Source organism: Rissa tridactyla, chromosome 2 (assembly GCF_028500815.1).
Source record: "Rissa tridactyla isolate bRisTri1 chromosome 2, bRisTri1.patW.cur.20221130, whole genome shotgun sequence".
NCBI lineage: Eukaryota > Metazoa > Chordata > Aves > Charadriiformes > Laridae > Rissa > Rissa tridactyla.
In genome coordinates this window covers 130,702,169-130,725,329 of record NC_071467.1, presented here as the reverse complement: position 1 = coordinate 130,725,329, position 23,161 = coordinate 130,702,169, and the positions used below count along the sequence as shown (strand labels likewise).

At 40.2% G+C, this 23,161-nt stretch overlaps 1 protein-coding gene and 1 long non-coding RNA gene across 4 annotated transcripts in view; both read right to left on the bottom strand.

The window, feature by feature from the left end:
- The window catches only part of HIBADH (3-hydroxyisobutyrate dehydrogenase), an 85,999-nt gene extending 77,569 nt beyond the window's left edge, over positions 1-8,430 (bottom strand). The window contains exon 1 of the mRNA XM_054191354.1: positions 8,293-8,430. Coding sequence (XP_054047329.1) covers positions 8,293-8,374 — 82 coding nt within the window. The 5' untranslated portion in view covers positions 8,375-8,430. The remainder of the gene's footprint in view (positions 1-8,292) is intronic.
- Positions 8,431-18,599: 10,169 nt separating this feature from the next.
- Positions 18,600-23,114, bottom strand: LOC128906176 (uncharacterized). 3 transcript variants are annotated; one of them, XR_008465086.1, is made up of 3 exons: positions 22,900-23,114; positions 20,402-20,537; positions 18,600-19,560 (listed from the first exon to the last, which is right to left on the bottom strand). It is a non-coding gene; the product is annotated as an uncharacterized LOC128906176 (long non-coding RNA). The 3 variants fall into 3 exon arrangements; XR_008465085.1 differs by lacking the exon at positions 22,900-23,114 and adding an exon at positions 22,653-22,844; XR_008465084.1 differs by lacking the exon at positions 22,900-23,114 and adding an exon at positions 21,814-22,012.
- Positions 23,115-23,161: the final 47 nt, after the last annotated feature.

Sequence of the window (23,161 nt, the reverse complement as noted above, 5' to 3'; positions counted from 1 at the left end):
CCCTTATTTGCAACTTTGGTTGCAGCCTTGGGATTTAGCACCTGTTCTCTAGAAATGGATTGAGGCTGCCATTTTATTTCATGCAGACCCTCATAGATAATAACTGGACTCTTCTGATCCTGCATCCAGATATAAACCACTAACCTAAAAGCAGAAGTTTCAATAATAAATCATTGCCAATTCTTTGAGCCATGTAATCACTTGCACTACAGTTTAAAACTAGAACTACTACTATAGAACTACTGTTCTATACTCTAGAACAAACTAGAGTATAAATACAAAACGAAGTCTTTACAGATATAACCACTGTATTCTATGTGCTGTACTACCAAAACAGAACTATAAAGCATAATCTACAATCTACAGAAAACACTACAGTTTCCGTCAGTTACTTTTTACAAGTAGTTAGTGAGTATCAAATGCTGGATTGTAAATAGTGTTGCAGGCATATCAAATGCTGGACGGTAAGTAGCGTTGCAGGCATCCATCTACTGCAATCACTGTCTCATCACTCTCAACACTCCTAATCCAAGGGCAGCACAATTTGGCAGTGCCAAGATTTCTTTGCTGATTACATAAAATAATTTCTCCTTTACAGCAAAGGAAAAACTTATGCAGAATAAAAACTAAGGCATGTGGCAGCTAAGCAGCCAGAAACACGGCTAACTAACTTCGGAACTACTGTAACTCTGAAGTGCATGTACAGAAAATGTGCCTAAACTGGATCTAGACTCTAAGAGGTCTCAATGCTTAGCAAAGAATCCTCTCTAGGCCAATAACACTTGATTAATCATTTTAAAGTCTTTCTGACTGTAAGCTCCTTCTTAGCCAGCAATGGTCATGCTCTTTCATCTGCAGCACTATTTTGGAAGTGCCACATTTAATAAATCAGGTTCGTTGAGAGAACTTTGGTCTGAGACAGTTTCCACAGATGCTTGCAGCTATTACATAGCTAGAGAAGTAGCACAATTTAAAAGAAAACTGCACTGGGAAAATGCTTAGTGCAAACTGAGATAAGCCAGGAAAAGAGCACATTGCTTTTTTAAGAAGTGCTACATGTCAAATCTAGGAAACAAATTAACAAAGAGCCTAAAACACCATCATCAGCCATAGTAATCATCTTGGAGTCTTTTTTTCTCATAGTTTCTATGAGTCAGTCTTCCCCAATACATCACATAGACTAATCTAAAATTGTTCCTTTTGCTACCCTGAAGGTTCCAGCTACCTGTGGAGGTTCAAGTCCACAATTTCAGCATCTTTCTTTCTCTACCTCCTTATATGAGTGGAACTTATTTACCTTGACTTCAGTAAAGGTTTCAAAACAGCCTCCTCTAGCCTGGTAGCCAAATGTGGAAAGTATGCACTGGGCTGGACTGCAAGGCTGCCTGATGGAAGAAATATTTACTGGACTGTTGGGCTTAAAGAACAGTGATCAGCAGTTCAAAGACTAGCAAAAACCAGTTATGTGTGGTGTTCCTCATGGGTCAATATTGGGGCTGCTGCTGCTGCTTAAAAATTTCATCAATGACTGTGATGATGGGACGTAAGCACCCTCATCAGTTTCACATATGACATCAAACTGGGGGGAATAGCTGAAAAACTGCGGGGCAGGGCTACCATTCAGAAAGACTGGAGAAATGGGCCTCAAGAAGTTCAACAAAGACAAACACAATGTCCTGTACTTGGGGCAGGAGATGTCATTGCAGGCTGAGGACTGGCTAGAATCATAGAATCGTCTAGGTTGGAAGGGACCTTTAAGATCATTGAGTCCAACCATCAACGTAACACTGCCAAAACCACCGCTAAACCATGTCCCTAAGCACCACATCTGCCCATCCTTTAAATACCTCCAGGGATGGCAATTCCATTACTTCCCTGGGCAGCCTGTTCAAACGTTTGAGAACCCTTCCTGTGAAGAAATCTTTCCTAAAATTTGTACTCTAGACCAAAAGAGCCACAGGTTGCAGCTCTGCAGAAAAGGACCTGTGGTTTCCCGTAGACAACAAGTTGAGCATGAGTCAGTAGTGCGTCCTTACAGCAAAAGGCTAATTATACTGCCCTACGTTAGCAAGAGCATACCCAACAAGTCAAGTAAATCGGTGATTCCACTCTACACAGCACAATACACAAGACGTGGTCAAACTGCAGACAGCCCAGCAGACAGAAAGAAGTCTCTGCTTAGCCTGGAGAAGCAAAGGCTAACTGTGTCTTCCACTACCTATGGAGTGGGAGGGAAGAAGAGTTACAGAGCAAATGAAGCCAGATTCTTCACAGAGGTGCACAACAGAACATGGGGCAATGGCCAAAACCTGCAGGAAGGGAAATTCTGGCTGGAAGTAAGAAAAGAATCCTTGATGAGGGGAAAGGTTCTGCACTGGTACAGGCTGCACAGAGAAACAGTGGAACCTCCATCCTTGGAGCAATCTTGGAGCACCCTGAGCAACCTGATCTAGCTTTAAAGTTAGCCTTGTTTACAAACCTCAGTTTTCTTTGTTTCTATGAATTCCAAGGAACCTCATCAGAAGCATAAATCTGGCTACCATGTCTAAGCTCATTCATGTAGACTCTTCGTTTTTATCCCGATTTCTTCTTTTCTCACACCATCTCCTGGACACCTAACCAGCACCTCAAAATAAACGTCAAGAAATCTCCTAATCATCTCCAGAAAACTTTCTTGATACCTTTTTCTGTATCAGTGCTGACACCAGCAGTAATGTCTGTCACTCATACCTACAGCTTAGAAGACCCATCCATGATCTGTTTAAATCTCATTGATTCCTCCTTCATCATATCAGATCTCAGCTACTTCAGAACCTGGCCACCTGCCTCAACTTAACAGACATAACCTTGCCTTGATCTTCATGAAAATATGGGAATTGAGGAGGGCATTTTGTCCATGCTACTTTCTGCCACTCCTTCTCTGCATCCTGCCTTACTTTTCTCTCTACTATGTCATGTAAGACTGCTTTGCTTTGATGACTGTTCATGGCTATCATCACATCTCATTATTAAGATATCAATTGGTAATTGGACTGCAATGACAAGCCTATTGCCAACAAACATCTCCATTAGTTCTCTAAGACAGCTTTTCGCAGTGTAAATATCCATGAAACTAACTCATTCCTCTACTGTAAGGCCTTCCTTAAAAGTCTTCATTTGCAATGTCCCCAGAAGGCATAGCAACAGTTAGGCTGGAATATGAGGCAACGTGCTGACGGGTATTATTAGTTTTCTGTCACTGTATTCTATTATTTCCCCTGTTGTCTGTCTTCATTGATTTTCTCTTGTCTTAGTTCATGAATTAGGGACCATTTTCTGTTCTGTGCTAACTAGAACATATTCAAATCCACAGGAACTGGGACCCGTTAGAGAAATAGTCCAGTTCCTGACTCAGTTTCTGACTTCTTAGTTTGGTTTAACTTCTCATAGCCCAGTGTTAAATTAGCCACTTAAAAATGATACAATTTGATTAACAGCTTCGAAAAACCTCCAGATCCACAGGTACTCAAATATAGGAAAATCACTTTAAAGGACTGATGAAACTAGCTCATAGATGTACCTAATAGAGCTGATTTCAATTAAATTTGAATCAACAGCATTTAGGATCAGGGCATATTTTTTAATGACTACTTAAGACAGTGGGGGTTTGCGAAACAGAGGATGTTTAAGAAGACACGATTTTTCACATTTTCACATTAGACGAAACTCCACAGGTGCTATCACGGAAACTGATGTCCAGCTTGAATATCTAGACACTGTTTACCGTTTGATACATGGCACAGGCTCAATTTTGAAATAACTGTATAATTCAAACATCTAAGGATTGATAGTCTGCAAACCCACATACACGTATGCTTAACTAATTCCATCAATTGTGTAAGCATTTGCAGAAACCGTCCCTGTGGTATTGAGTCCATTTTACTTCAACCATAAAATCTACAGTAACCTGCTGCAATCACATGGCTGGAAAAATGCCCAGTCCACATTCAACTTCTAACAGAGGGCAGAACATCAGAAGTAAGAGCAATAGAAGCTACTTTTAAAATAATCACTGATACCATGTGCAATTAATTCTCCTTCACTGGGAATAGAACCAGCAATGTAGGCTGATCTATAGATCAAGTTATTTGTAAGCAAAATCAGCTACAGCTACCCTGACTCCAAAGAATTTGGGCTTTTCCCAAACATGTCCCTTGAGGGAACGTGCTCGCAGAGCCCTGTGCCTATGAAGACTCTACTGATGAGAAGGATCAATTTATGACCCTCTTGCCATATTGGGGGCTTACAGACAATACAGATTTGAAAAGTCAGCCTACAATAGAAACACCTAACCTAATCTACAATTTAATGAGAATTTTACCTTTAAAATAATTTAATTTAAAAAATCAGCAAGAGTTTATGAATCTATGGATGCCTTTTCTTGAACAAAACATGTCCATTATGAGAGTAAATTCAGAAATGCACAGATTGCAATCCTGTCCTTAGAACACCTGGTCTGTCAGTGACCTAAAACTTGTCTTTTGAAGCTTCTACGTAACGATAGTAAAACCAATTTTCTTTTTAACCTGGACAATGACAGTTGCAAGTTTAGATCATTTCAGATGTTTTCATTTTACACTATCTCCCAAAGTAATGACTCTTACAGTCTCAAGAAAGAATTTCAGGTCCAGTGGTGCCTTGAATTCACTGCAAATACTAGACTGCACGGACACTATAATATGCAATGCAGAGGACATCTCTTTGTGTTCAAACAAAAAGGAACTAATAGCTGGATAGGACCACAGGCAGTACAGCTGGAAAAGGTCCAATATGTTTGTACTCTAAAGGAAAGCACAGTCTAACTGGCCAAGAACAGGACTGAGAATCCAGCAACTCTCAAACTGTAACCTCAACTATATTGTTTATTTTTTGGCTTTATAAACTCTATTTTGAACCATGTTCACCAAAATGTCTAGCTCCTGGGATGGAATCCCCAGCTCCACAGTCAAATGAAAATGATAAATCTGGCACAAGGGATAATAGACCAACATATTCCTGTCCCATATGAATTTCCTAATCAGAGTAGTTGCAACTCATATTAACACTCTTGATCAATCTGGATCAGTGAATCTTGAGCTCTTTTCCAACCCAGTAGGTGTGATTTAACATGAGCCTGGGAAGATGCCCAGAAGAAGCTCAACAACTGAAGTTGCTGCTGTTGCTCAGGGCTTTATGAGAAGGTACAATTGCCTATGAAGTAACTTGACAAGGAGAGGGAAACATGATGACAATTCAATTTGAGCCACTAAATGAAGGATTTTGACACTGATTTAGCATCTTAAGTTATGGTACAAGTACAACAGAAGACATCATCCCTTTTCTCCTTCCTGCTTTGAAAGAAAGGATCAGAGAGACCTTCTCTGTTTTGTGCAGACTACTCTATGGAACCTCATAAAACCCCTACTGAAGTAGATCCTGGAGGGAACTAGATGGAGAAACACAGAAGCTAGAGAGGCCAGCTGTACATAGGCAGAATCAGGTCTTTCTGCTCCTAGAAGCTTTTGCCAATGGAATTTAAATTGCCCCAGTGTAAAAAATTGCCCTTTTAAAGGTTATGCAATGATTTTGAGAACTGCACTCTGCCAAAATCATAATTTAAGAAGATTACAATTTGGCCAGCTTTACATTGAAAACACCCCCTTGCTTTTCCTTGCCTCTGTAAAGGTCTGCTCATGAAAACCAGACATGCTATCTTGTAAAAGTCAGAGTCTTCTTACCTCATTTTTCTTGTCTGTAGCTATACCTCATTAAATGTTTTCTAATACATTAAAGACAAAAACATGTAGGATGTACTTTTCATCTAAAAAGAATATCAAGTGCACACTTGATCCCTTAATTAAGTAATGTGCTGGACTTCAGAGCAGCAGGTCTGTCTGTCATAATCCTTGCTTAGTAATTAATGCTTCTCTGCACCAGAGCATGGAACCATTTGACAGTTCAAAACCAGCTCCTGCATCAACAAAAGTACTATTTAACTATTAAGTGAATGGTCTCTACTACTCATCCAAAACTATTTGTAAGGACATTTTTGTTCTCTAGCAGGGTACCACCTTCTTTGATGAACAGCTCCCTCAGCTGATTAATCTTCATTCACCAGAAAATCTTCCTTTGTCATCCACAATACCTCATTAACATCTCCTTCATCCTCCCTAGTGGTCCCCACATCCATCAAAAATGTACTTTTAAGTAAGGTCATATACTTATGACATATACTCCATGAAGCACCTTTGCCAGTGAGAGCTAGCTGCAGATGACAAGACCACATGGTCTCTATCCAACCTGCTAATACACAAACATACATACCCAAGATGCTTCTCCAAAATCTGCCCTGGTCTATTTTCCTCCTAGATGATTTAACAGCCTCTGGTATAAACACACAGAAGAAACAATGCACCATGGTCTGAGCCAGCTGCAAAGAGTAACTGACCAAGTAACTAAGGAGCATCGAGTAAGTGAAGGAAGACAGCCTGCTCCCCAACCAAGCTGTGATGTTGGACAGCTCTTGGAGCTGGCAGAGTTCCTTCACTAGGATGGCATTCCACTCACGACGACATTTGATGAAATCACTACTCAAAGGACAACTTTTAGACTACTCAAAACTAAAGAAAAGGATGGCAGACCTAATAAACGCATTAGAGATGGGGAAAGCTCGACATATAACTAAGCAGTAGAGCTTAGCGGTTAAGAAGGCTTAATGCTTAGACCTTCATCCCGTAAACACTTCTCAGAGTCAACAGGACTTTCAGCACAGTCACTACTGACAAAGTAAGTCAGAGCTTAAACGCTGTGGGTGAAATTCTGCTCTAGGGAAGTTTCTTGGGAGAGTCACAATTTCTCTTTACACTTAGTCACAGTTTCTCGCTCAGGTCTTCAGGCAAAAACAAAGTATATTTTTCAACTTCAAGGGCCGGTGTAGTGTTTTGGGTTGCTTTTCACTCCAAGAAATGAGATCCCTTCCATTTTTCCTACATTAAACACAACTGTTGGAATATTAACCAAGACAGCGGATTTCAGAGCTCTTACAGAAATATCTGACAGCTACCATGCACAGAAAGTTCAAAATACATTGAAAGCTACTGCTTTCAATTGTGGTATCACAAAAGGTACTAAATACACAAACAGGTACCCTGTATTTAACTTTACTAGCATGTGACCAAGATGCTCGCTGCACCTGAGCTATTACTTAGCACAACACCAGAGCTGCAACTATAAAAAAAATCATGCATTAGCAGAAGAGAGACAGTCAAGCAAAAGTAACACTGAAAGCTAATCTCAAAATTAAGTGTCAAAGACTTTTCATTGATCAGTTTAAATGAGGTTTAAAGGGGAATTACAATTTTTAAGAAGTTACTTAGAAGTAATTAATTCCTGTTGAGATTTTAGAATCATATGATACACCATTTAAAATAATACAGTTCTTCCACTTCACTACCTGACAGGTCTTCACCTATTTGTCTGTTTGGAGCCTAACTATACAGGAACATACACGAGCAACAGACTGCTATCAAAATGAGATGGAAAAGACTACTGAGGAGGTATTTTCAATTATCTACTTCAGCAGCTAAAATACTTGGAAACAGCAGCGTGATTTCCAAGTTAGAAAAGGGAAAAGGTTTGACCTCCAATTCTGCAAGTACGTTCTCCATTCCCTTGCACCGAGTCATTTAAAGGTGTTTGCTCCTTCCGCCGCCCAAGAATCAAGCATATCTGCGAGTGAGCGCCTGCGGAGCTGGAACAGGAGGAAGCACTGCTGGATTTACCTTCAGTTTAAGGAAAATAATCAGGATACAAGGATCGCGAGGGTTGAACTGCCCAACGCTAGGTGACAGGTACTGCTAACGTGTCATTGGTGCCACAGGAAGCACTTGTGGGCTCCGATGATTTCCAGGCACGCTATTTTAAGCAAATTATGGAAAACATTTATTGAGCTAAGCCACCCCGGAGCCCGGTACGGCCTCAAGTAACGCGGCAGCCGCTTGGCGGGACGGCGCCGTGCCAACCACGACCCCTCTCAGCGCTCCCCCGTGGGGAGGTCCCTCCCGGGCCACCCTCACCGGGGGCGCTGCACGGCGGGGCGGCCCCGGGGCCCGCCAGACGCGGGGCCGGGCCTGTGGGGCGCGGAGGCCCCGCGGCCGCCACGGGTTGCGCGGCGGCAGCGCTCCCCGGCCGAGCCCCTTGGAAAGGCCCGGCCTTTTCCCCGCCCGGCGGTCAAGAGCGGAGCGGCTGGAGCCGAGGGGAGGGGCAGCTCCTTACCCATCGCTGCGCGGGCGGCGCGCACCCGCCTGTGCCAGCGCCACCAGCCCGCCGGTCCCCCGAGCACCACAGCCGCGGCCATGCTGCGCCCCCGCGCCGAGTGACCTCCGGCCAGCCGCCACCCGCCCCGCCACCTCCCCGCCCGCCGCCACCGCCCGCCCGCTCCGAGCGGCAGCTGCCGCGGCCAACCACAGGCGCCCTTTGGCGGGATCCAGCCAATGGCAGCGCAAAGTCTCCTCCCCACCGCCGGCTGGCTCCGCCCCCCGCCCCCGTGACGGATGGGGCCGGACGAGCTCCCCGGCGCGGGGCGGGTCGGGGGCTGGGCAGGCGCTGGGGAACCTTATTGGGGCAGCGGAGCTGGCGGCGGGTAACCGTGTCCAGTTGCCCGCGGCTCCCCCGGTGGTGGTGTTTTCCATCCAGCCCTCCTTCTTGCCTGCGTCTGCCCGCTGCGGCCTCCCCTTCCTGCGTCGCCGCCGGGAGGGCCGCTTGGCTGAGGAGAGGGAAGGCAGGCAGGGTCGCGGTTGTGGCGGGGGCGGTTTGTGGGGCCGGCCCCGGCCGTGTGAGGGCCGAGGTACCCACAAGCATGCGGCAGACGGCGCCCCCGGGGTGCGGGAAGAGGCCGCGTTGTACTGGTTTTGTCTCGTCAGATGATCGTTGGAGCTTATGACAGGCTTCACCCTGCCCAGAGGCAGTTCACGAAGGCCTGACAGAGGGTTTATCAACATCGATGGAGGTTTGTGTTTGGACAAGCCGTTAAAAGCCGTGCTGCTCGCCCACAGCGTAGCACCTGACAGGACTGGGAGACCTTGCTGGCAGCGCCCAGGGAGCTCCAGGCCCTTCAGGGGTGTGAGGCAGCAGGCCAGGCTCTGGGGGAGGGCGGGCTAAGGGTGGGCAAACGCTCCCTCCTCAGAGGAAGGCTTCAGCTCCAGTCCTGCAGCTGCCACGTTTCTCTCTCACGAACAAAATGGTTAATTTCCTGACAGCAAAACTGGCCTTAATTTGTTGTGGAGGAATGCTGGGGACTCCCTCAGTCAGTAGGTTGCTCTTGCTAGGTCAGAGCTTTTTTTGTAGCTGTTAATGTAGTATCACTTACAGACTTCTGGGACAGCGTAGTCATCAGGAATAGATCTCAGGTCTCTCAAAGTTACCTATTCACTCAGTTATACGTTAGCAAAGAAAGAATAGGCTCGATATATGAGCCTGGCTTTTCTATCAGTACCACATTATTTTTTTTATATATTTGCCCCTATAAAGCAACGGATGATACACAGTTACATTAACCCAGCTCAACGTAAAGGAATTTTGCAGGCAGTAAAGAAGGCTGCGGTTATATAGTAGCTTTACTCTGACATGAGTAAAGTCCAGCTTTTCTCATACTGATTTCATACTGTTACCCAGTTGCTTCTTTCTCTCATTGCTTCTCAGCTGAGCACCAAGACACACTATGACTTGAGAAGAAAAAAATATCTCTGCAGCTAAGGCAATGGAAAGAGACACAGAAAAACAGAAAACCTTTAATTTGCTAGCACTTTGCAAAACATTTGAAAAGCCAGAGGCTCACATATACCAATATTTTCATAAGCTTACTTGTCTGTTTCACCATGCCATTTGAAGTGTGCCAAGTGAATGAAGCTACTGAGCTATGTTTACTTTTCTCCTCAGTGGTGACAAGGTTGACAACCATCTTGAGCACAAATTTTGTTGGGATGAGAAGAGGTGTGATTCCTCATCGATGCAGCTATGCTGGCAGAAATCTGTAGTGAGGTGTAGTCCAAATAATGTTTTTGGAAGTCATTAAAACCTGAATTTTACACATAATCCCATGGAACTTTGAAAATGTTTTTTTTTTGCCTTCCAGCCTGATTCTTCGCTGCCTTATATTTTCAGAGTCATTGCCCTTTTTCCAACTGTCTGTAGACTCCTATCAAGTCTGAACTGAGTTAGAAAAGTAAGTAATTTTATTTTTTTGAGAGTTTAAGTATAGATAGGTGGATCAAGAGAAGAGTCTAGTGCTACACTTGGTGTGGTCCTTGCATCCAGATTTTTAACTCTCAATAAAAGATGCAGCTTTACCTGCATAGCTGCATATTTCTCTAGACCTTTAGCATGTTTAAGAGGGTTTTATTTGCATAGATATAAATAAAGCATTCTTTGTTTAAAAGGTATATAAGGAGAATTTCACTTTGTACCAGCATACTAAATATACACTACAATCACTTCCAAACAAAGCATGAGAAACTGGAAGAAGGGGAGTCCTATTGATAAAAGTGTAGTAGACTTAGCCTTATATTACTTTGCCGACACAGCTGTGAATAAATGGTATTGTTACACACACGTCCACTGTTACCTTACTATAGTTTTTACATTGCTTTTTTACAGAACATGCTTTTGCAGACAGATGAAATACCTGTTATTACATTAAATGAATGCAATGAACACTGATACAACTGCTATTAGTAGTTTAGTACTTCTAAGGTAGCCACTATGGGAAGGAAGCATTTGCAGTAACAGATGATGCAGGGCTACCCTACTGCAGAGCATTTGCAGGAGAAAGGAGAAAATTAAATCAAGAGTGTTGTTGTGGTTTGTATTTTCTCCAAAATGCCCTCTAGTGATGTTTGAACTTTTGGTAGGCTTATAGTAAAGTTAGCTCATTTTGTTAAAAATAATTTTGCCTTTCGTAAAAGTTTGTCTCACTATAAATTAAGCCTTCCTAGGTAATTTTGTTTTGTGTGTTTGTTATTTCTTTGCCAGCCTAATCACATTCTTTCCACACAAAATGAAGAAAAAAGCTGTGTTAACTTCAAAATACTTTTCAATTTAACTAAATAGCCATGAAAGCTTTTGCTTATATTAAAACCCAGGATAAAAATGTTCTGTTTTTTTTCCAACAAAGCAGCAGTATCTCCTTACTCACACCTAGTAAGATAGTGTTTCATAAAGATTTGTATGTGATGATTTCTGAAATTGTTAACTAGTTAAAATGCAAATAAACTATTATTTGTATAGGTTGGTTCTACAAATTATTGGTTTTTCCTGTGTTAAAAATGGAGATGCATACCTCATTTGAGTGCATACAACCCCTACTTTTTAAAGTAAAATGTTTTAAAGTAATGCGCGTAAAGTCTAAAATTGTCTATAAAAATAAATTCATTAGATATTTTAAAATATCTTGAAGTGCCAAAAAAACTTTCCAGAAATCAGTGATTACACTGCAAACTTGCCACAAAGGGGAACTGTTAACAAGTGTGCCTTTGCCAATGGTAGGAAGATTGCCAACATCTAATTGGCTTTAAAGTTTTGTTCTATCAATGGTGTATTGTATCTTAAAAGCAGTAATGCCAACCTTATGATTTAGGCATGAAATAGGACCTCAAAATATCTGACTGATTATGGCAAGAAGGATCTATTTTCTTAAGGAAAATCTGCTAGCCTACTTGTTGCTCTAGTGTAAGTAAAGAGTTCATTTTGTACATTACAGCAAAAAGAACAGCATAAAAATTATAAATGAAAATGACAAGTAGTAAACATGTAACTGGTACATTTCTGTTTTCATTGGTAAATCTTACAGTGCTTTATAAAAAAGAGTATAGAGTCACTATAAGAACTGATCTTTAAGTCATTGTTGCTCCGCCAGTCAGTCCAGTCAGTTCAATTGCTTTTTGACAGCTTTCTATACTAGACCCATGAAATGAGCAGGATTTAAAAAAAAAATCCCCACTGCTTTTGCTCCGGCTGCTCATCCCCATCCTTGCATTACAATTTACGGCCCTCTCAGGTATGCTGATATAACTGTTTTTAACCCACATCCTTTCACGCATCCATTTTACAGTCTGCCCCAACAAAGCAAAGGGAAATATATGCACTATGTCATATTACGCTAAAGGCATTTATATTCACTTTTAGAGCCTGCCCCTGACTTTACCTCTATTGATGCGGGATAATTACACTTGATTGGTTTTTTTTAAAATTTTCCATTACTATAAGGAGATTTCCTTTTCAGGACATGGAGTTTTATAGTCTGTGTTGATAACTAAGGACAATTTTCACTGAATTTAGCAAGAATTACAGGGATACAACACCTTTAAAATGGTACCCTCACTGCAGAGTAATATTTAAATTCAACATTAACACTCCCTAGTTGTAGCCAAAAGAAACTACAGTGGATGCAACAGTACATTTCAGACTTGATTCAAAATGAATTGGCAGCCAAGCCTACGGTGTTTTATTCCTCCTTCTAACCTTTCATCTTGCATTTGTTGCCTTTACTTCTCTGCATTGGAGAGCTTTCATAATGTTTGTAAAATGCAATAAAAGTGCAGTGAAGCTGCTCAGGAATCCCTGAGCTGCAAATAGGTGGAGCTGGGAGAACATTCCAGAGAAATATCCCTACATATTTCCTCTCTGACTGGTCACTGCTGGAGACAGACTACTGGGCTAGAGGGACCTTGAGTCCAACATAATATGACATTCTTCACACTTGTAAATATTCGAGTTGGGATTCTTAGGGCAGCATTAATTTCCTAGCTGTGTGCACTTCACCAGATAACTAACTGGAATATGTAAGCAGCAATGCAAGTGGTTATTTTTACCCACAGAAAAAAAAACCCAACCTTGTGTAATCTGAACTTCTTTCTTTCTTTCTGAATTGTCTGATATATTCTGCAGCAGTATGTAATTTAGTAACCAGCCATGAACTGAATATGCGTGATATTCTGAATATTGCATATACTTACAGGGAAGCAAATTCCAGGCTTCTGTGGGAATGTAGTGCCGTGGGGGAACATAGACATTTTGTTTTGGTATGAACTGTCTGTTTTGTCAAAAGCGTTTGTACTGTAGTTTGGGAAGTGGTCACATCTCACTGGGACATCAGGTGAATGTTAGAAAGGGCAGGTTACTGCAGGGTACCAGTGCATATGTATTTGTACTAATTGATACCAATTCCAGTTAAGCACTAGAGTTTTTGCCCTCTTTTTATCCCTGATAAATCCCATTAAGATGTTTAGCCTAGACTGTGCTGACTGGGTTTCTTGGAAGAGCTGAAAAGATTCAAATACCTCTTTTCCAGAAGAATTCAATCGTCTCCATCAAGTTCTCTTCAAAATCCCACCCAAGTAAAACACAAGAGAGATACTCCATCTAGATGAATTTCATTGGAAAATGGTGTGAAGAACAAGTCCTTTTAATCACAGCATTTTGCTAAATGGAATGTTTTGCAGTTCTGGTTATAAGGAAATTCAATCACTACTATCTTTTACAAATAATTAGGATGTTTTATGTGGGTTACTGCCTATAGGTTGCACCACGAACAATGTAGAGCTGTTCCATTTGGCAAGTTGGCACAAAAAAATTCAAAGTTTAAGGACCTGCATAGCATCCCATAGTAATTTGGAGTTGGTTTCATTTTTGTGTTTTAGCTGAAAAATATGTTTCAGATTATTTTAATGCATTTAGAATCTGTCGATGTTTGTGTACAACACCTTATTTTTATAAGCCTATTTTACATGACATAGAAATGCAAAGAGGAGGATGATTTTGGTTCAGACTTAGATGAACAGCTTTTCTAAAAGCAGATGAAGGAAACAAATTCCAAAAGAAATGTTGCTACATATGATAAATATTTGTTATCAGTCATGGTCATTTTATTTTGACTTCTACCTGCAATGTACTACATATAGAACATATAGAATTGGTGTGGGAATTGCAAAAAACAGTCACTTAATGCTCTTCTGCCAGTTACAGGATACTGACATAGGAAAAGAAAATGAACACGGTAGGGCAACATGGAAAAGTTACATGCTAAGTTGATCTCAAACTTAAGGGCCCCGAGTAAGGATGGGGTAATTGTTGCCCAGGAAAAGGTGCATGCTTATATAACACAGAAAAAATAGTTATGTTTTTCCCAACCAACATACGTATATCAGCCTAAAAGCATCAACCTCACATTACTCTGATAATACCCTGAACTAACCTCCTTATGATGTAGAAAGAGGAATCCTGACACTCAGTCCTTGGGTTTTCCTACACAAACGTGTAAAGCACACTGCTTCAGAAACATTTTCTTTGTGTGGCATGCTCTTGAACAACGTCTTGGCTTTGCCAAAATGGGAGTAAGGTGTATTAGGGGATATTCACTGGCTTGCTAGTACCCAGGAACCTAACAGGAATTAGTACCCGGAACATAACCTATTGCAGATGAAGAGAGCAAATTAACTTTTAACAACGAGACACTCTTACTTAAGTAATATAATTCAACACGAACCAGCTTTTATTGTGTATACTTGATTGCAAAATTTGGACTCAATTTTGTATGGTTTTTGTGTGCCATTAATAAAAATTTAATTCCTTTGGAATTTAAGCTATATAGAGCATATAGGAAACTTTATGTGCAAAAGGACTGAGAAGACTTTTACAAGAACAGCACACAAATCAATGTGGATCAACTTATCTCCTATATTCCACACAAAGACAAAATTACTGCCATTATTGTGGTTCTATATTGTCTATATCGCCTGCATTGCCTAGACTGTCTTGTCCATTGAAAGATTTTTGAAAGGAATTTGTAATAAAAAGATTTTGAATGTATACCAACATGAGGCAATTAGTTGCAGAATCTTTAACAAATCTCCATTCTGCCTAATTGAAAATTTAAGATGACTACACTTTATGTAACATTTAAGAGTTCTAAATACAAACCACACATTTAGTTTAAGTCTAGCACTATAATTTCACCATGTAGCATGCATACCTATGGAATAGCTTGTTTATTATTAATTTTGTTTTATATCTCTGTTATATATTAATGCATTTCCCTAATGCAGACTATTTTTATAGGTTACTTTTAAGTAACAGCACTTAAGAAAAGTAATAGCTGCAGTGAAAATTTGCAGAAGAAACTATCAGATAACAATACATTTTAGAAGGAATATGCTGCTTGTTCATTAAAAAATGATCCATGCCTCATATGTGCCGTGATATGAATTCCAGTAGAGCAGAGTAATTAGGGTGTTGGTCACCAAAACAATAGCATCATTTGGTAAAGGTCAGCATTATAGTGTCAGAGCTCTAACAAAAAAAAAAAAAGGCGGGGGGAGAGATGCAATAATTAGCTTTCCTAAAACAAGACAAGGCAAACATTTTGTTAATGTACAAATTACTGAAGTTAAAAAGTAATTTAATTTTTGTTGCCTCAGCTGGGAGATAAATTAAGATCATACATTACACAGAGAGATGTTGATTCCACTAAAAGTAACCAGTTAAATCTACTTGAGAAGTACATTTAAGAGTCTCCCCTTAAAACACATGATACTAACTAAAACTTGGCTCGGATTTAAAACCTGCTACTGTTACAATTACAACCACCACTAATTAACTAACTAACTAAAAATCATACCACCACTAATAAAAACTTAATTTACTATGGACACCTTGACTATAACTAAATATAATATAAATCTGGTCTGTTGTGCCTGCCTTTTGATGTCAGACAACTTCTAGGAAAAGATACACACGAAAAACCATGACAAACTTCCAAAATTTGATTTAGGAAAACCGGAGTTTCTGAGTCAGACTTCCTCATTATTATGATTGCTGTAAAATTGACATAGTATGCCTGCTCATGTACACAAACTGAAGCTTTGATTTGCAAATAAGATGGAATAAAAAATATTTTCCATGACTGATTTATTTGAAAGAAAAATATTTTTTGAATGTTTCCCCCCCCACACCCAGTAACACGTTATCTTCACTGAACACGAAATCAAACTTTGGTTTGTTACTATTAAGAATGAACATAAATGTATTGTTATCACTAGAATAATATAATCCTATTATCAGTTTATTAGATAAGCAGTGACAATGTTGTGTTTGTAATAGCCTCTAGAGATAAAATAAATCTAGCAAGGGAATGTCAGTCTGGTCCAAGACAGATTAAATGTAGAGAACTGGAATATAGTTCCCAGTAAACAAACACTTCGATGTCAGGAGGTCATACTTGCTCAGCTGTTCTTCATAAGCCCTATTGGAAATAACTTTCATACCATCACTGAGTATATTTCATGCTACCTAATAATACTGAGGGCCAAATACAGTTGTGATATAAATGATTTCTAAGTGAAACATTGAGTGTGAAATGATCAAAAAGCAGTATGTAAATGGCAGACCAGGATGATGCTAGACATCCAATGGGTGCAATTTGTAAGATCTGCTCTTCTGTGGGAGAAAAAATTCATCCCATTTGGAAGCTTGGGCAAATTCCCATTGACAAATCAGCTGATTTGGCCCCAACAGCCCTGTGATTAATACAACAAAAACTAAGGCTAACTATATTTGAATTTAGAAGAGGACTAGGAAGAATATTCAGCCAATGAACTCTCCCTTGGTGGTTGACTAATTGCAGCAGAATGGGGACTGCAAGTCAACAAAGGTCTGGGAAGAAGAGAGAGAACTACAGATTGAATTTGCTTTTGGCATCTCTTCTAACAGGGAGAAGAATGCCTGGATTCTGGGAATGCTAAAATAAATAAATAAATAAATAAAGATCAATGTGTGGCTTATTAAGGGTAAAGTTCTCAAAAACTGTTAAGATAACTTGGTGTTTTTCAGACTCATATACCTCTATCTCCCAGTTTTAAGGAAATGCTGCACTACTTAGAGGCAGTATTAGTAACAGATACTGTTGACAAGCTCAGTCAGGTCTCAGTGGTGGCATTTAAGCAGGCAGTTTCATAAAGCCTTAAAAAGTCTCCTTCAGCACAAACATAGTATATTCAAAATATGCAGATACACAGACCAAATGCTGCCCGCTGACATATCCCAGTAAAGATAACTGAACACTGTCAAAGATAACACACTGGAAAAACAGATTCTAACCAGGGTGTTTGTGTACAATACACTTACTACAGGCCTAACAGATCCTTTTAAAATATTCCTTATACAGGAAATTAATTTGTGAAATATGAAAAGGGATGAAAGTTTTTTAAAAAAAAATATAGGATACGTGTGGTAAAAATACAGTTTGCACTTCTAAGTGGTGCTGATCAAATAAAATCAGAAAGTCTATTACTTTCTGTATGTAAATTTGCACAGCAAATCCAGCATACTCTGTACAATGCTAATAGACAGAATAACAAATAATTGGGGGTTGAATTAAAGACAAATTTTAATTTTAGCACTGTGCTTCCTAGTAATGGATTTGTACGTGATGTATGTAACAATATGGTTATTATTTTTTCATAGAATTTAAGAACTCATAATGCAGGACTTTCAGAACTCAAGCAGTAGGAGAAGGCAAGTACCAAGACTCAAGGTCTGTTGACTGAGACGTTTTCCATACAAATAGCAACGCATGAGATTTAGACCCCTCCTGCAGGCTGAATGCAGGACTATGGGGGAAAGCAGTATAAGGCCAAGTCCAGGCACAACCTCTCACAAGTGCACTGCATGACCCGACAAGCACTTCTCTTTGGTGCCGAGTCAAGTGTTAGCATGAACTCCCGCGTCAGTTGGGTGGTATTGGCTGTGGCAAGGAGCTGTGGAGCAGCACCAAGCTGCCCAGTTTGAGCACGTGATGCGACAGATGCCACTGCTCAAGGAGCAAAGAAATGAGAAAAACTAGTAAAGCAGTGGAGACACAAGAACTGCTAGAGTCAGGATATGGGAGCAGGAGACAGCATTAGTGTGAGGACTCAGACATCTTTAGATCCTTAGAGAAAAATCCTAAAGATCCGTTAGATCTTTAGAGAAAAATATATACCATTATGAGAAAATAGGAAAGCTGCCAAGCTTCTTGCAGATACAGTATACAGACACTTCTGTGCTCTGTCAGCAGTGGCAGCCAGTGCTGGAGGGGGACCCAGAAGGGGATACATGAAACATGCTGTAGGTAGCTGTGGAAAGTCTCTTTCTACTTTCAACCCCTCAGGGTTAAATGCTGTGCCCTGAGGTACAAGAACTTTGAAATCTCATTGCTTGTTTGTTTCCTGCCACATGTAGTTTTCCTGCCTCTGAAAACAAAATGTTGGTCATTTGGGAGCTTCCTATTACTTTCAGATAGGAAAGATAAAAGGCAGGGAGAAACAGTAAATCTACAAAAGCATACAAAAGAAAGGTATTTACCTGTTCTATATCTGCTAAGATTTAAGTGACACCTACTCAGTGGTCATTTACATCCAGTTCTGTGTATGCCAGTAAGAGGTATGCTAGAAGGAAAAAAAAAACCCTTGCAAACATCATAAATAAGAAATGAAACACTCCCCCAGACCTGGGTCTCCAGTGCACATATATTAATTACACACCAGAGAGTAAAGCCTCACTATGTGCAAGCATTTAATTCATTATTTGCATTTATTAAAAACATTCCTTTTCACTTTAACAATACAGTAACCCAACAGTGAAATAACAGCAATTCAAATGCAGTCAGACATGCGGTTTCTCGTGCCCATTGTACAGTGCAGCGCTGCCAAGTCTCACACCTTAGGAGTAAGCTCTTGCTCTCTCCTCTCGCTGTCACACCCGTACATGCACACACATACAAAATTTACATGTCTGCTCTCACCTATGCTCTTTGGGGAAAACCCACAAATTTCATCAATCTCACTCATACAGATTTAAAAATCCTGGCAGCTTTTGAATAGCTTTTCTTCATCAGCTGCAATTAAGTGTTGGAAAAGAAATCCAAAATATACAGAGAGAGACTTTCTCCTTAATAGGAAATGTTAGCAATAGTATGTGATTTCTTATATGTTCCAAAGTTTTGCCACGCCATCTTACTGGAAGGCAATGTCTGCGTGCCCTGTGATTAGATTTCCTTAAACGCTGGGCAATTCAGTGTTGTCAGCCATAATATAAAACATTATTTATAACTATTTAACTGTTTTAAGAGTATAGTTAATAGCTTTCTGTAACATGATCTTAAAGAAGTTGATTAAGTGTGCTTTACAACGTGACCAGAAAGAGCTTCCGATTAGTGACATCGATATATATATTTTACATCTCACATGGCCCATACTTTTAAAAGTTTGGAGTGTTGAAATAGGAGTCAAACCAAAATGAAATCAAATCATTAGAACCGAAGCGTTTCCTTACCACACTTCATCAATATCATCATGTCACGCCAATAGATTGAATACCCACAACATAAAGTACCTTTCTCTGGTAATAAAAACTAGAAATATACAATTTTTCTGTCACTCATACAAAGCAAAGATAGGCCTCAGGGGAAGAATTCAGGGCTGGATCCAAAACTCATCATGGCTTTGGTTCAGGCTGTAACACAGAAAGTAAACAGAAAAAATGTTAGGCTCTGGATCTGAATAAAAGTTCAAATATACCCAAGGTTAAACAGATGCGATGGGGACCCATTTCTAATTTCAAGTCTATAAATTGCTGAAGGAGCTCAGAGGTTTAAAAAGATAGTGTAGTTACGAAAGTAGTAAATGTTTTCCAAACATGGTTGACTCTGTTCCCCAAGAGTCTGTAATTGCCCCACACTTCCTTTAGCAATTCTGGTTAGCCGCTTACAGTTTTTATTCTTCATTCATCTCGTGCCTATAGAGGGGCTAGTCTCATCCTGGCAAAGAAAGTCTCAGTATAATTACAAAGCAGAGGGGCTTTTATATCCCAGGCTGCATTTCACACTCCTTTTGAATCTAGTGAATGTTCAAATCCAGTTACTGCATTCACATACATTTTTACCTTATTTAATATTTTTATCAAAACCACAATCTTAACTTGCCATTGTTTATTTGTCCTCATATTTATGCTTAAGAAACTGAGACACTAACAAAAGGGCTCTGCCAGCTTTTTATTTCCAAATAAATACCCTGGTGAAAAGTTTTTCGCCAAAAAAATGAGACATATATTCTCGTGGAATTGTCCCTCTAGACACAAAAAGAGAGAAAACTGATTTATTTTCAGCCTAGAGAAGAGAAGGCCACAGGGAGACCCTATCACTATCTACAGCCAGTTAAGCAGAGGGTATAGAAACGATGGAACCAAACTCTTTTCAGAGGTGCGCAGTGAAAGGACAGGAGGCAAGAGACAAAATTGGAACGCAGGACATTCCAATTCGATATACAGAAACTTTTTTACAATGAGTATTTTTAACCATTGGAAGAGGTCCTCTAGTGTTGGTGGGATCTTCATCCTTGGAGACATTCAAAATATGTCTGGGCAAAGTCCTGAGCAACATGCTCTCCTTCGACCTGCTCTGGACATCTCTTCCAACCTCCATGGTTCCAATTCTATGAAATACATAGGGAGAATTGCATCAAAAAGATGCTTGACATTCAGCATTTCTTCCTTAAAAAAAAATCACAAATATTGGCTAAACACTGATTCTACATGCTTAGAGTACAATTCTGGTATACCCGAAAAGTCTACCATTTGTCATAAAATAGTGGCTTGAATGAAAAGGTTTTCCTGTTACTGAAATCAGTGGGGCTGGAAAGGTGAAAATCAATTCAGGAGATGGTATGATTGCCATCATACTTGTACTAAGCTTTTGTAATTGAATTAGTGTCTTAGTGTTAGAGAGTCTCACAAGACGAGGGTTTCACTAGAAATGCTGATCAAACTTCTTTTTTTACAATTTTTAACATTTTGCAGAAAATGTAGGCAAAGATAGAAAAATAGCGAGGCTTTTTTCTACTCAGGAGCAAGTTTTCCAAAAGATTTGTATCAGACGGATGAATTTCAGGAGATAGTATCTCATGATCCCTGCCTGGAAAATTCAGACTTGACCATTAATTCTCAGCGCAAGTGCAAGTTTCACCAGTTCCAACCACATTTTTCTTGATCCAAATCTTTGTTTCTACCAGTGCAAGCATATTGCTTGTTGATCCTGGGATCACAGTGCGCAACTTGGCCATTTGGCTAAGTCCTTCATTTCCAAAAGGGGCAATAACAAAATGAGAAAAGGCTCTGCGCCGTCTTTCCGTAGAATAGCCATAAATTCTAGAGGGATAAGATTGGCATTTAAACTTAGGGTACAAATACATACATGAGAACACTTACTAAAACATACATTTATTTCAGTAAGAAATGTTATTAATTTCAATAATTGAAGAAATATTTTTAGACTTATGTGGTTAAGATATAGAGTTTAAAACCACTTTTTTTCCTGAAAATTATGGATATAAGCACAAGAAAAGATTACTCTTGATTCATTTGTCCTAATATTTACACTGTATGTGTGACAACCAGCATATATAGTTTTTTACCTCTTACATATGCATTTAGCAATAGAAATAATAACTTAATACTGAATTATGACTAAACCATAACGACCTCATTTGACTGAATGAACATTGATGAACTAAGCACGGAAATACCTCAAAAAAAAAATAATTGGGGTAATTATTTTTTTAACTAGGAAACAAAAGGTTTTTTTTCTAGGCATTAACTGTAAAAACTATGCTAGCTGCCAAAGAACATGTTTATTTCAAACCTCCCATTGTATTCCCATAAACCAGCGTTATAATGGTGCTAAATGAAAGCAAAACTACTTGTTAGTCTCACCAACATTGGTACTCCCCAGCTAGTGACTGTAAACCCTGAATTCTTCCCACGCCCAGCCCACGTGAGAGCAGCATCTTGTGACTCTTAGACAGCCCTTTATCAGGTCACACGGAGCAAAGAGCAGTGAGGAGAAGAAATGCAGCACAGAGATAAGAAGAAATAGGTCTCCCCGCCCCCTTAGAAACATTCATTGCTTTTCTGATTAAGCAAATTCTGATTACTAGTTTCATTTTCCACTACTAAAATTGATCTGCTCTTAAAGGAGAGAGCGTGGCACGTACATACACTTCTTGTATCTTTGTTGTGCTTTGGGCTGTGTAAAAAAAACCCAGTCTTCTAAAGTGACCTATTAGTACAATGCAGGGAATTTATTGCTTTCCAGGGAAAATGGAACAGATGGATGATACTAAGAGATTATTAATTGTGTATACAAATCAAAGGATTACTTAGTAACCTGGGATACACCTGAAGGTGTAAGATTGTTTTCAGAAAGAAGAAGCGCGAAACAAGCACGTACAATGAATAAGCTTAATTACTTAAAAGGGACAGTTTCTGTGCTCCAGCTTGGTTTCATTTCTCTTAGGACTGACCACGAAAAAGCTGGTGAACTCATCAAAAACCTATGTCAGTAATTTTAATAATTAATTCTATAATATTATCTGATATCAATTCTAATATAATATTATGTCCCTCCACATAACCCGCTTGTTGAGAAACAATATATAGCATATAACAACACGAAAACATGTAAGAAACAGAAGCAGCAAAGAGGTAAAGGTGATCTTGAGGACGTTGTGGTAGCAGCCAATGCTGGACGTACTGGGAGAAGCCCCACATACCAATGTCCGTTACTCAGCTCTGTTCTTTGCTACTCATCCCTCTTACTCTGGTAAGCGACCTGTGACTCAGCTTTGGATGAAAATCAAGCGGAGTCCGTGTATTTATGAGGTAATGTACTTTCATGGAGACCCGCCAGTGCACACAAGCAGGAGAACAGCACGTAAGCATTTACGGTCACTCTTATCCCACCCCTCCCTCCGCTTGGGAAGACCTGCAAAGGCCGGGAGGTTAAAGGTGGCCACTTACAAGGTGCCAGGAAGTGGGGTGGAGGAGGAGATGATTAAATTAGGGTACGTAGGTATCGTAATGTAATAACGAAGGTGAAGCGAGGGAACTGTGGTAAGGGGTAGGTGCACTTTACGGAGGTAACAGCTGCACGGTGCTACACAGGCCGGCAGCACTACCCTGCTCAGTCCCCCTCCCCACCCTGAGGGACGGCGCGAAGGCCTGAGGGGGCTCAGGCAGGGCGGGCCTGGCCGGACCCCACGCCCGGCTGCGCCGCCGGCTC